At 26.2% G+C, this 12,923-nt stretch overlaps 1 protein-coding gene across 1 annotated transcript in view; it reads left to right on the top strand.

The window, feature by feature from the left end:
* LOC117177060 (metabotropic glutamate receptor 8-like) overlaps window positions 1–12,923 on the top strand; it is a 54,369-nt gene that overhangs the window by 31,966 nt on the left and 9,480 nt on the right. The window contains exons 8-12 of the mRNA XM_033367534.1: window positions 3,288–3,324; window positions 3,540–3,716; window positions 6,403–6,525; window positions 7,247–7,579; window positions 10,787–11,066. Coding sequence (XP_033223425.1) covers window positions 3,288–3,324; window positions 3,540–3,716; window positions 6,403–6,525; window positions 7,247–7,579; window positions 10,787–11,066 — 950 coding nt within the window. The remainder of the gene's footprint in view (window positions 1–3,287; window positions 3,325–3,539; window positions 3,717–6,402; window positions 6,526–7,246; window positions 7,580–10,786; window positions 11,067–12,923) is intronic.

The following is a 12,923-nucleotide window of genomic DNA, read 5'->3' as shown; positions in this document are numbered from 1 at the left end:
CAAGCTATCTAAGGATGGTACTATAGAACGCCACCTCAAGGTAGGCCTAGTGGCGCCATCTCTTGGTCAGGCCGGAAACTTATCAATCCACCCTCGTAGAATCCAATAAAGAAAGCCAATTATTCTTGAATAAAAGTTTTTTTTTTTTTGTTGAAAAGTCTACTATTAGATTTTTCGTTCGAAATTCCATATCGTTTGATTAAAAACTAGACCACTCAGTTGAAAATATAATTGAATTTTTTAATAATGTAACTATTTTGTTAAAAATTTGTTTTATTTTTGGTTTAAAATTAATTTTTTTTCAACTGAAAATTGAACTATTCCATTTTTGGTTGAAAATTTTGCTTTTTTAGTATTTTGTTTGTAACTCCTCTTTTTGGTAGAAAATTAATCTTCTTGGATACAAAATTAACTAGTTGGTGGATTGTTGAGCTCTTTAATTAAATTTTTTTTTAAGATTCATTATTTTAGTTGAAAATCCATCACCTTGGTTGAAAATTGAAATATTTTGTTAAAAAATTGTTTGCTTTAAAATTAACTTCCTGATGTAAAAATTAAACTGTTCCATTTTGCTTTAAATTTATATTTTAAATTAAAATTTATATTGTCAAAAATTCTTCTGGTTTGGTGGAAAATTGATCTTCTTGTTTGAAATTTGATCTTTTTGGTTAAAAATGCAACTGATTGCTGGAAAATTAATTAGTTTTGGTTGAGGAATACATGTTTAAACGATTACATGATCACATATTTTGTTTACAATACATTTTTTGGGTTAAAAATCCACTGCTTGGTTTAACATCGCACTACTATGTAAAGAATGCATTTTTTTTGTTTGTTCAACAATCATGGTTTTAGTTGAAGATTGGTCTATTTTTGGAGAAAATTCATCTGTTTACCATGAACATTCAAATACTGAGTATAAAATTGACCTATTTGGTACAAAAATAACTTCTTTTTGGAAATGATTTCTTTTAAAAATTACTTTATTTATTTAAAATTGATCTTTTAGAAGTTAAAAATTAAACTATTTGGTACAAAATTCATATAATTGATTGAAGTCTCGTCTATTTGAGGATAAAATTAACCTTTTGGTTCAAAATTCTACAATTTTGTAAAAGATTCCTTTTTTGGCCTAAATATTCTAAAATTCAATAGAAAATTTAATTATTTGGTTGAAAATTAACTTTTTTTTTGAAAATTCATGTTATTTAAGTTTAACAAATCCACTATTTCGTTTGAAAATTAAACTTTTTCGTTAAAAATTGAGCTATTTGTTTGAATATTTAACAATTTTGTTTATGACAATTTAATTTTTTTAAATTTAAAATTGATCCTTTATAAGTGAAACTTTCTTCTATTCGGAAGAAATTTAACTATTTAATTCTTGATTGAAAATTTATCTTTCTCGATAAAAAATGAACATTCTTGTTAAAACTTCTTCTTTTACGGTTTAAAAAATCAACTTTTTTCTAAAATATTCAACTTTTTAGCATGAAACCTGAACTACTTTGTTGAACATTTTTTCCACTTGGGTAGAAAATTAATGTTATTTGTTGAAAATTCACCTATTTGATTGTGGAATCAATTTTTTTGTACAAATTCATAATTTTTGGCTGGATTTAACGACTTGATTATTCTCTTTTTTTTTTAAATTTTTGTACTAAAATTGAACTATTACATTTTGAGTTAAAAACTTACCTACTTTAGTTGAATATTCAACTATTCAGTTGCAAATTTGTTTTTTGTAAGAAAATTATTCTACGTTGTTAAAACTTCTTTGTTGAACATTTCTCCTTTTGGATTAAAAATTTATTTTTTAATTGGGAAAAGTTATTTTTTTGTTGTTGAAAAATCATCTCGCTTGACTGAAAATGAAGTCTTTTGCCGAAAGTTTAACTTTCGTCTAAAAACTATCTTTTTTAGTTGACCTCCACCCCTGTCCAAAGTTTCAAGTAATATATGGATGCTTCCAATGTATTGTTTTTTTTATCAGTTGTTTTTTAAAGGAAATAGGAAGACATTTATTCCTAAAGAATAATTTCCGTTAAGCAACATTGAATTTCGAAGCCCCCCCCCCCCTTATGTAGTCCCTAAAGTGCCCCGAAAACCATAAATTGCCAATTTTGCGCAAAATTGACACATATTAATTCTGTTTTTTCCTTGTTTACCATCAATTAGTTTTATTTGAAGACTTACATGTTTTTAAACAATGCTTAAAAAATTTACAATTCTTGAAACAATTTATATTTGTTTAAATACTTTTTTGAAACTTAACTTATTAAAAGATATTTTTTACGTTGAATCGGACAATTAATTTTTTTCAAAACGTTTACAAATTTTTTAAATAAATAATTGTTATTTACTTGTAGCTTTTTTTATAAAGTGGTAGAAAACTCTAGTTTTTTTAATTTGGTTAAATTTGTATCTTATCTTTGAATATCTTCGTCATTCTGGTATTACTATTCTATTATATATATATTCTAAACAATTTATTGAAGCTGAATTGTCAATTTTGTTTGAAATGCGATAAAAAATCTGATTTTTTTTCTTGTAAGTTTAATAAGGTATGTCGCTTATTGTTAAATATCATAATTTTTATAAAAATTCTTTAAATAATAAAATAAAAAATTCAAGATTATTTTTATAGAATAAAATCTTAATGCAAATTCAAACATTACCTGCACAATTAAATTTGTTAATGTTATTTATTTGAAGGTTTTGTAAAACATAAAAATATTTACCGACAAGCGATATACTTAATTAAATTGATAAGAAAAAAATCAGATTTTTTATCGCTTTTTCATCAAAATGTCGAATTGAACCTTAATTAATTGTTTAACTAATTATTTAATGGTTACAAAAAAAGTTTGATCTTATCAAGAACAAATTATCGCATTAATTACAGCAAAATTAAAATTTTAAACATCTATTTTTGAAAAGATTTGTCAAACAAAGAAAAAATCATCTTAAAGAAAAGTATATTTCAGTGAGTTATCAGGAAAAAAATTATTTAAACAATCGCAAAATTTTGTTTAAAAAAAAAGCGCCTCAAAAGATTTCAGTGGTAGAATAAAAATAATTTATGACCCAAAAAGGTGAAAACAGAGTTCATATTTGTCAATTATCCGCAAAATTGTCAATTTCAGTTTTTCGGAGCATTTTTGGTACTTCCTAAGGCGGGGGCATCAAAATTCAAAATTTTTTCAGCGGAAATTATTTGTTGGAAACTTCCTAATAAATTATAATTAGTCTAATAACTATTTAGTCGTTTTTGTGCTAAGTTAAAAAACAGAAACGTCAATCCGCAACACTGCTCCGACGCAGGTCGCTGATCAATCTCTCTAGCAATCATCCCAGGCGAAGAGCTTGACAAAGTCATCATGTGTAATGGATCACAAAAAATAGCAGAAAATATAATATCGAAATAAATTTCTTTTTACTTTTTTTTTAAACTTCAATATTATTTTACTTTCAGCGCATGAATGACATCGACGATTACGCTTGCGAGAATTCTGAATTAAAAATTGAAGCTCAGACAGGATATAAGCAACAGAGATTTCTCCACTTTGTAAGGGATGCCGTTTATTCCGTGGCATATGCTTTACATGATTTACAAGTTGAAAAGTGTGGAAGTGGATTTAATGGATTGTGTCCCGATATGATGCATATTGATGGGGAGACTTTATCAGAATATTTATCCAAAGTTTCGTTCAAAGGTATTTTTCACAATTTTGAAGGATTTTGTTATGCTTCTTAATCAATCAAATTTGAATATTCGTTACATCTTTAATCTTTAATCTTTAATATAATATAATTTGTAACTGTTTCGGGAACCACTGTAGGGAACCTCCCTACAGTGGATAATGATTCATAAACAGCACAAATAAAAATTGTAATTTTTAAATTAACTTTTTATTTAATTTTAATTTTTAATTTAATAATTCGTACAGTGTCTTCACTAATAACGAAATTAGATTATTTATTTCCCAAGCATTATTATCTTTGATTAATGATTATCCACTGCAGATTGCATTATCCAATGTAGGATGTTTCCCATTATTTAAAATTCTTGATTATCGACATTTAAATTAAACAACTTTTTTTGATTCTAACAAGTTTTTTTTTTAATTAAAGTATTTTTTTTTAATTCGTTTTTTTCTTTGAAACTAATTTTTTAGAGTCAAAATGTAAATTTTGCACTATTGTTTAAAGGTTTTGTTTTTTAGTTGCATATTTCTCGTTTTTGATACAAAGTTAAATTATTTAGATAAAAAATCACTTTTTTGTTGAAAAGTCCACTTTTCTACTGAAAAATTCGTATATTAGCTTGAAGATTGAACAATGAAGATGAAATATTTTTCTTTCTGGACTGAAAAATATCCTCTGGTTAAAAATGTTAACTATTTTGATCAAAAATAATTTTTTATTGTTGAAAATTTATTATTACTGAAAATAGTTAAAATTTTCATTTTTGATTGAAAATGAATCTTTTTTAGTTTAAAATTATTTTTTTTCTTCGTAAAAAATTCAACTATTTCTTTGATAATTCATGTATTTTGATGAAAATCGGTTTTTAGGATTTAAAATACATTTTTTTTTATTAAACTGTAATTTTCCCATTTTGGGTTGAAAATTTTAATTATTGAAAATTAATTGTTTACTGAAAAATTTAACTTTTTAATTTTTGATTGAAAATTGATCTTTTTAAGTTGAAAATAATTTTTTTTCTTACTACAAAATTCAAACATTTTTTTTTAAATTCATGTATTTTGTTGAAAATTCGTTTTTTTGCTTTAAAATAAATTTTTTTAACTTAATCTTTAATTTGATTATTTTTTGTTGAAAATTGATCATTTTCAGTTGAAAATACGTATTTTTGGTAGAAAACTAATCATTTTGGTTTGAACTTTCCTCTATTTGGTTAAAAATGCCATTATTTGGTTAAATATTCAGTTTTTTGTCGAAAATTCAATTGTTAAAAAAATCGTCTTTTCCTTTGAAAATTGAACAATTTGGGCGAGTTTTTTTCTTTCATAAATGGTAAATTTTTATTTGTTTTCGATTCCTCCTCTGTTTGAAAATTTTAACTATTTTTTGAAAATTAGTTTTTTATTGTTTGAACATTATTCTTTTTTAGTTGAAAAATTTTTTTTTGGTAGAAAATCTAACAATTTCTTTGAAAATTCATGTATTTTGCTGAAAATTCGTTTTGTTGTCTTTAAATTAAATTTTTTAACTAAAACAGTAATTTTATAATTCTTTAATAAAAATGTATCTTCTTTTAGTTGAAAAATGTTCTTAATAATTAATTAATTAATTAAAAGAATTCAAAATTAATGTTTAGGATTGAACTATTCTTCAAGGATTAATAATTGTACAATAATTAATTTTAGACGAAATTTTTATTCAATTTCAAATTCTATTCAGATATTTTTGTAGTAAAAATTTTAACTTTTTTGTTGAAGAATTCATCTATTTTGTTTAAAATTCTCTTTTTTGTATTGTAATTCATCTTTTTTGGTAAAAATCTGATATATTTTGTGAAAATATCAACTATTACATTATTTGTTAATTAAAAATTCAAGGCATCGTGCAAAGTTTGAACTAAAATTGGTTGAAAGTGTATTGTTTTGGTTGAAGGTTGATCAGTTTTGTTAAAAAATTAACTATTTTGTTGAAAATTTGTTCATTTTTATTTTATTTTTTTATTGAAAATGTAACTTTTCTCTTTTTGGTTGAAAATTTACCTTGATCAGAAAAAAGTCATTTTTTATTTTTGTTAAAATATAAACCATTGACATTTTTTGATGAGAATTCATCTTTTTGTTAAAAATTAAACTTAAGGGGTGAAAAATTCAATTTTCTTCTAAAAAATGTGTGCTTTTGGCTTGAAAATTTAAATATTTTGTTAAAAATGTAACCATTTTTGGTTGAAGTTAAATCTTTTTCCATTGAAAATTCACCTATTTTTTTAAAAATTCATGTTTGTAGGGTGAAAATTCAACTATTTGATTTAAGGTTGAACTATTTTGTTAAAACTTCATTTCTTTATCTTTAAACTTCAGCTAATTGGTTTTAAATTCAACTTTTTGGTTAATTTTTCTTTAATTCAACTACACATTTTGTTCAAATTCAACTCAGTAAAACAAAACTATTTGTGGTTAGAAATTAGACAATTTGTTTAGAATTTCAACCAATTCCTTATAAATTGAATTATTTCGTTAAAAAGCTATCTTTTCTGGTCGAAAATTCAACTGTTTTGTTGAAAATTCGTCATTTTTTATTGGAAATTTTTCTTTTCTGATAGAAAAATCAGTTATTTTCAAATAAACAAATAATTCTTCAATTCCACTAGAGCTTAAACTAAAAAATTAATTTTTAATTTTTGAAATCGACTTGCAGATGAAGCAGGAAATAACTTTAGATTTCTGAACAATGTCGATGGCCCTCCAAGATATTCAATTTTAAATTACCAAAAGGATGTAGATGGATCCCATCGATGGTACGTCGTTGGAAATTACACTCGTAAGTTTATTAATTTCTCTTGTCTGCAAATTTGATTAAAAATGAAATACATTCAAATTCGGACACAACGCCGGTTTTGGGGCTGACGGTGGATCTGACCTAACAAACCGAACCGGATATATCTCCACTCCGAACGTAGATACTCAGGGGCCTATGAACAATTTCCGGCGGATTTCACATCGTGGAAAAAATATGTCTTGCCCACATAATAAAAATATTCCTAGACAGCAGCATGCAAAGGACATGCATTTTTTCACCGAAATAGCACACGTCAACACTTTAACTGGGGAAGTATGCACTTTTGCGTAATCACATACTGCATGCGACGCAGTTTCATAACAAGATAGATGAAGAAGTTATTTGATAGAAAATTACTTACTTTTATCAATATTAAAATAACTGTCCACGAAAAACACAGTATTCACTATTCTCACGCTAATAATTCACGGTTTGACATTAGAAAACACTGCAGTGGAATTCCGCTGCTTGAAGTCGGTCGGATCTCTTTTTCTACTGCATCTGTCTATCCCATACTTCTTCTTTGCTTTCTTTGTCGAATCGCAGAGCCTATAGAAGAAATTTGGATTTGAATTAAATAATAACAAGAAATCTTATCGTAAATAATTAATTTTAAACTCGGAAGGGGTATATCCCTGAAGTTATATCCGAGTTTGACTGTAATTGTACTTAGTTCTAATAAAAAAATGTGCTTGCATTTTAGAAAATGATAACGGGAAGCCAGTTCTTCATCTGGATAAGAAAATAATGAAATATCGAAGCCAGGAGCATGGAGGTCGAAGATATTTTCCAAATTCGACTTGCTCCAAACCTTGTCCACGTAATCAAGTAAAAGTGCGAGTGAAAGAAGACCCTTGTTGTTGGAGATGCAGAAAATGTGGTCTTTATCAATATAAATTAGATGATCACAGGTGTGAAGATTGTGATCTTGGAACAAAACCAACAAATGATGGAAAATTCTGTGCTGATTTACCTGTGGAATTTATAGATTATTCGAGTCCTTTAGCTATTGCTACTATGATTGTTGCTAGTTGTGGTAAGTTACTTTTTTAATAATGATTTTAAAGTTTTTGAATAAGGGACCGTTCAAAAGATGAGTAAGGGGAGTTCTGACTACAAATTTCTACTTTACCGACATCTAGACCATTCCACAGCTTAAGTGGTTCGCGTCCGTACTGTTTATGTAATTAAAATTTGATTTAATTACAGTGGAATGTCGTTTGTCAATTTTATTATTTAACAATCACATTGGAATGTTATCTTTTTTAATAAGAATCGATTTTTTTATTGTTCATGATTGTTTTTGATATGATTCCATTGTGATTTCCACATCGTCAAATTGAAAAAGAGAATTCCATTGTAATTAAATCATACGTTAATGAAATAACCATATGTCATAATTTAATTATTTTTGTACCGCTGTTTTTAAAACTTTCTTCGTCACAGATCATCACAAAAAGATTGACCCCCCCCCCCGCCCCGATTGATACTATAAATAAGAACATCTCTCGCCACTCTTTGAAGTCAAATTTTTTCGGTTTCTTGTGAAAAACGCCTACAATTAAACAAAAGAATTTAATACAGTCATTTAAAAAAAAATAGGGGAATAAATTATTTTAAATAATACTGTTCTATATGCCATATTGAATTCAATATGAAACGAATTTTCAGCCAACAACATTTTTTAACAAAATAAAAACCAAACATAGATTTTCAAGAAAATGGTTAAATCTTCAGTCAATAAATTGAATGTTTACTTAAATATTTCAATTTTTAACGAAGTGGTTAAATTTCCATCAAAAAGAAAAAGATGAATTCTTAAAAAAGAAATTGATAGTTGAACTTTCAACTAAAAATGTTTAATTTTCTGAAAAAAATGCATTAGTTCAGTTTGTAGTCAACAAAATTAATTTACAACTACGAAAGAAAGAAAGAATTTTCAATGAAATAGTTGAATCCTGAAACTCAAAGATATTAATTTTTAAAAAAGCAGTTGCAATTTTTCACCCAATAAGATAAAATTTCTACCCAATGAATTTTCAACCAACAAAGATTTTTCATTCAAGAGAGAGAAGAAAAGTCAAACAAATTGTTGATTTTTCTAGACAAAAAGTTGAAGGCTCTACAAAACAGTTGAATTCTCAACCCAGAAATATGAATTTTCAACAAAAGTTAATTTGCATTTAAAAAATCTACTGTTCCACCATATAGTTAGGTTTTCAGTTAAGAAAATAAATTTTTAAACAAGAAAAAATTTTCCAATACCCATGATTAATTTACAACAAACAACATCAATTTTCAAACAAATAATTGAATTATTAACTGAAAACAAAGTTCAACTTTCTATCACGTATTTGAATTTTCAAACAAGAAAATTAATATCCCACCAAAAAACAACGAATTTACAACAAAATAAATCAATTACCAAGCAAACTGTTGAATTTTGAAGACACAATTTCTATACAAAAAAGCTGCATTTTCCGCTCGAAAATATAAATTTTTAAGAAAAAAGTTCCTTTTCAATCAAATAGTTAAATTATAAGTTAAAAAATTAGATTTTAACCTGAAATAAGAAATTTCTAACAAAATACTCTAATTTTTAAACAAATAGTTAAATTTTTTACCAAAAAGATGAATATTGAACAAAATATTTTACATTTTCTCATCTGAAAAAATTAGTTTTCAAGCAAAAATTGAATACTTTAATTTTTGTTTAATAAAATTCATTTTAAATTATAAAAAAGAATCTTTTACAAAAACGTTGAATTTACAATAAAATAGTTGAATGTTCAACCAATGAAATTAATTTTATTCTAAAATTATTAATCTTCAACCAAGAAAATTAATTTTTAGGCAAGTGGTTCAATTTTCAACCAATGAATAAAATTTTTAACCTAAAAGAAGAGTTTTTGAGAAAAATATAATATTTGATATTTTAATTAAAAAAACCTTTTAATTACATGGAAAAAATGTAATTCAACAAAAAAATATTACTTTTTTAAAACATTTCTGGAATCACCAAATAAAACAAATTAATTTTTAATAAAATAAATTGATTTTCTACCATCAAAGACGAATTTTTAACAAAATATATCAATTTTCAACCATGAAGATTAATTTTCTACCATGAAAGGCTGCTTTTCAACTAAATAGTTTAATTTTTGTATAAAAAAGATCACTTTTTAAACAGCGATGGAATAATTCAAATTCCGTTGAGAAAAATAATTTTCAATTTAGAAGAGCGAATTTTCTACGATGAAACTGAATTTTCTACTAAATAGTTGAATTCTTTACCAAGGTGTCTGAATTTCAATTAAGGATTTTAATTTTCTATCTAGGAAAATTAATTTTAAGGGAAAAATATATCAGTTGAAATATGAACAGAAAAAGTTTTTCATTTTGTAAATAGAAACAAATTAAATATAAAAAAAAGAATAGTTTTCAATAAATCATTTGAATCTTCAACTAAAACATGAATTTTGAGCAAAATAATTGATTTTTAAGATACAAAAAAATAATTCTAAACCAAATAGTTGTATTTTCAACCAAGAAGATTAATTTTCTAGAAAAATACTGATTTTCAACCAAAAAGTTGAATTTAAAATCTTAAAAAATATCAATTTTTAACCAAAAATGGAATAATTAAATTTTAATTAAAAAAAATAGTTTACAATATTTAAAAGCGTACTTTCTATCAAATAGATACATTTTCTACAAAACAGTTAAATTTTCAATCCGAAAATATTAATTTTCTACGAAATAGTTAAATTTTTTGACAAGTTGTTAAATTTTCAAGCCAAAAAGATGAATTTTCTATAAAACAGTTAGATTTTCATCCCAAATATATGAATTTTCCACAAAAAGTTAATTTTTAACCAAATTGTAGCTTTTTCAACTTAAAGAGATGATTTTTTAATCAAAAATATAATAGTAGCCTTTTCAATAAAAAAGAATGTTTTTTTAATGAAAAAAGAGGAAAAAATGCAAAATAAAATCAATATTTTTCATTTTTTCAAGCATTCCAAAAAAATATTATTCACATTCTGTGTTGACGCCTGTCTCCTAAGCTACGTCACAAATCGTCAAGAAACCTGTTACCCCCTCCCCCTCTTGAAGTTAAACATAGTTTTTGGACGGCCCCTTCAATAACAATTTAGAAATTTAAAAAAAACGAAATTTTGTTTGTTTATAACAAAGTTCCGTCTGTAAACATTCTTTTCTAATCTGATCCACTTTTTTGTAGGCATTCTCCTTACAGTTTTTGTTCTTTTCGTCTTTTGGATGTATAGTGAAACTCCTGTAATAAAAGCTTCTGGAAGAGAGCTTTCTTCACTTTTATTGCTTGGAACGATGGTCTCATTTTTAATGACTTTTGCGGTAGTTGTACAACCAAGTACAGAATCATGTGCAGTTACCAGATTTGGTATCGGACTTTGTTACACTTTATGTTATTCAGCACTTGTTACAAAAACTAACAGAATTCATCGAATTTTTAATACGACTCATAACCCACATAAGCCCAGGTAATTTTTTTTTTACAATTCAATAAGGGAAACCTAATAGTAGATAATTCACCATATAGTGGTTAATCGTTAATTAAGAACACAAATAAAAAAATATAAATTAATTTTAATTCTACGGAAAAGCGGTCCTAAGTCGGCACTGTGCGTTAAACCACAACACTCGCGTTTCTCAGCGCTAAAGCGCATGTCGGCCTAACCATTTTGGCGTTTGACAGGTTGATAGACATGGACGTAATTTACGCTGACAATTGTGTAAATTAGCTAAAGTTCTAATTGAGTAAGTGCGTTGGTTTCTGTGTTCAGTGTGCTCTCGCCTGATAAAGTTAATTTTTTCATTCGGGTTTGTTTTGTGTTCGTAATAGCATGAAATGTGCAAATATTCCTAGTGGTCCTGAGTCGGCACCATTCAGGTGGTCCTGAGTCCGCACCTGTTTTTATTTTGTTGGCATTTGTGTGTTATTTTATTTTTTTGGGTTTTAATTTCATGCCACTCATCTCCTGTTTTTTTAAGTTTGGTTTTGTTTTGACTACATGTTGCTTGTCTCTGGTAGGTGCCTCTTCATTTTCTGTGTTTTCTTATTGACTTTTCGCTGATTCTTTTTTCTTGTAGGCGAGGAAAGAAATTTAAAACGCAAGAAACCGAAGCATTATCCCTTTGCACTTCGAGGCGCGTTGGGGGTTCATGACCAGGTAGTGCCGACTTAGGACCAACATTTTGAGAAATAACAAAAATCGACTTAATCACTTTGCTTTTGATCGCGGTACCTGACCAAATACATTCAAGCGCGATTAAACCCTGTTTACCCTCAGTTTTTGGCAAAAAATCTCACTGTGCCGACTTAGGATCACTCCCCCTTGTTTATGAATACGAATCTTGTCAGAACAATTAAATAAGATAATTATTTTACATATTTTAGTGTTTTCAATTAATGATTATCCACTGTAGGAAGCTTTCCCCTACCTGATTCCAGGGGTCACAGTACGTCCGCTTTTTTACCCAATCCCCTTTTTCCCTCTTGAATTTCACAAATTTCCTACAACACCTAAATTCGAAAATGTTTAACCAATTCACCACTTTTCGCTCTTTTGTTTACAAGGTTTTAATTTATTTTATAAGAATAATTCTTCTGCTAAGAAGATCTATTTTCTACCAAAGAGACCAATTTTGTAGGAAATAGTAACATTATAAACCAATGAACTGAATTTTCAACTAAAATTATTACCCAAAAAAAAACAACAATTTTTTACAAAATAGAGGAATTCTGAACCAAAACAGATTAATTTTCAACCCAAAAACATGAAATTTGAACGAAGTAGTTACATTTTCAACCCCAAAAGATTTTTCTGTCAAAGAAGAACAAAATTTGCACCGAAATTATAATTTGAGACAAAAAATTAAATTGAATACAAAATATAAATTTCAATTAACTATTTATTTTTTCAACTGATTTGTTTCCGAGCTTATATAAATACAATTTTTCTAAAATTTTCGAGAAAATTCAACTACATTTTTTAAGATGTTATTGATATATCAAGTCAAAATTTCAGCCAAAGATTGGAATTTTCAAGCGAAGAAGTTGAATTTTCAAAGAAAAACGATAAATAATTGATATTTGAACCAAAAAAATTATATTTGAAATGAAAAAACAGTTGAATTAATCCAAAAAAACGTATTTTCAATGAAGTAGTTGAATCGCTAACAAAGAAAATAATTTCTATTAGTTTTCTTTTTTAAACAAAATAGATGAAATCATTTCCTAAAGTGAAGAATTTCATACAAAACACTACTAATTCTAAACCAGAAAATATGAAGTTTTCAACAAAATAAATGAATTTGCTACAAAGTTTTATTATATA

The sequence above is a fragment of the Belonocnema kinseyi genome, chromosome 7 (genome assembly GCF_010883055.1).
Source record: "Belonocnema kinseyi isolate 2016_QV_RU_SX_M_011 chromosome 7, B_treatae_v1, whole genome shotgun sequence".
Lineage (NCBI taxonomy): Eukaryota > Metazoa > Arthropoda > Insecta > Hymenoptera > Cynipidae > Belonocnema > Belonocnema kinseyi.
This window is presented reverse-complemented; position numbering and strand designations above follow the sequence as displayed.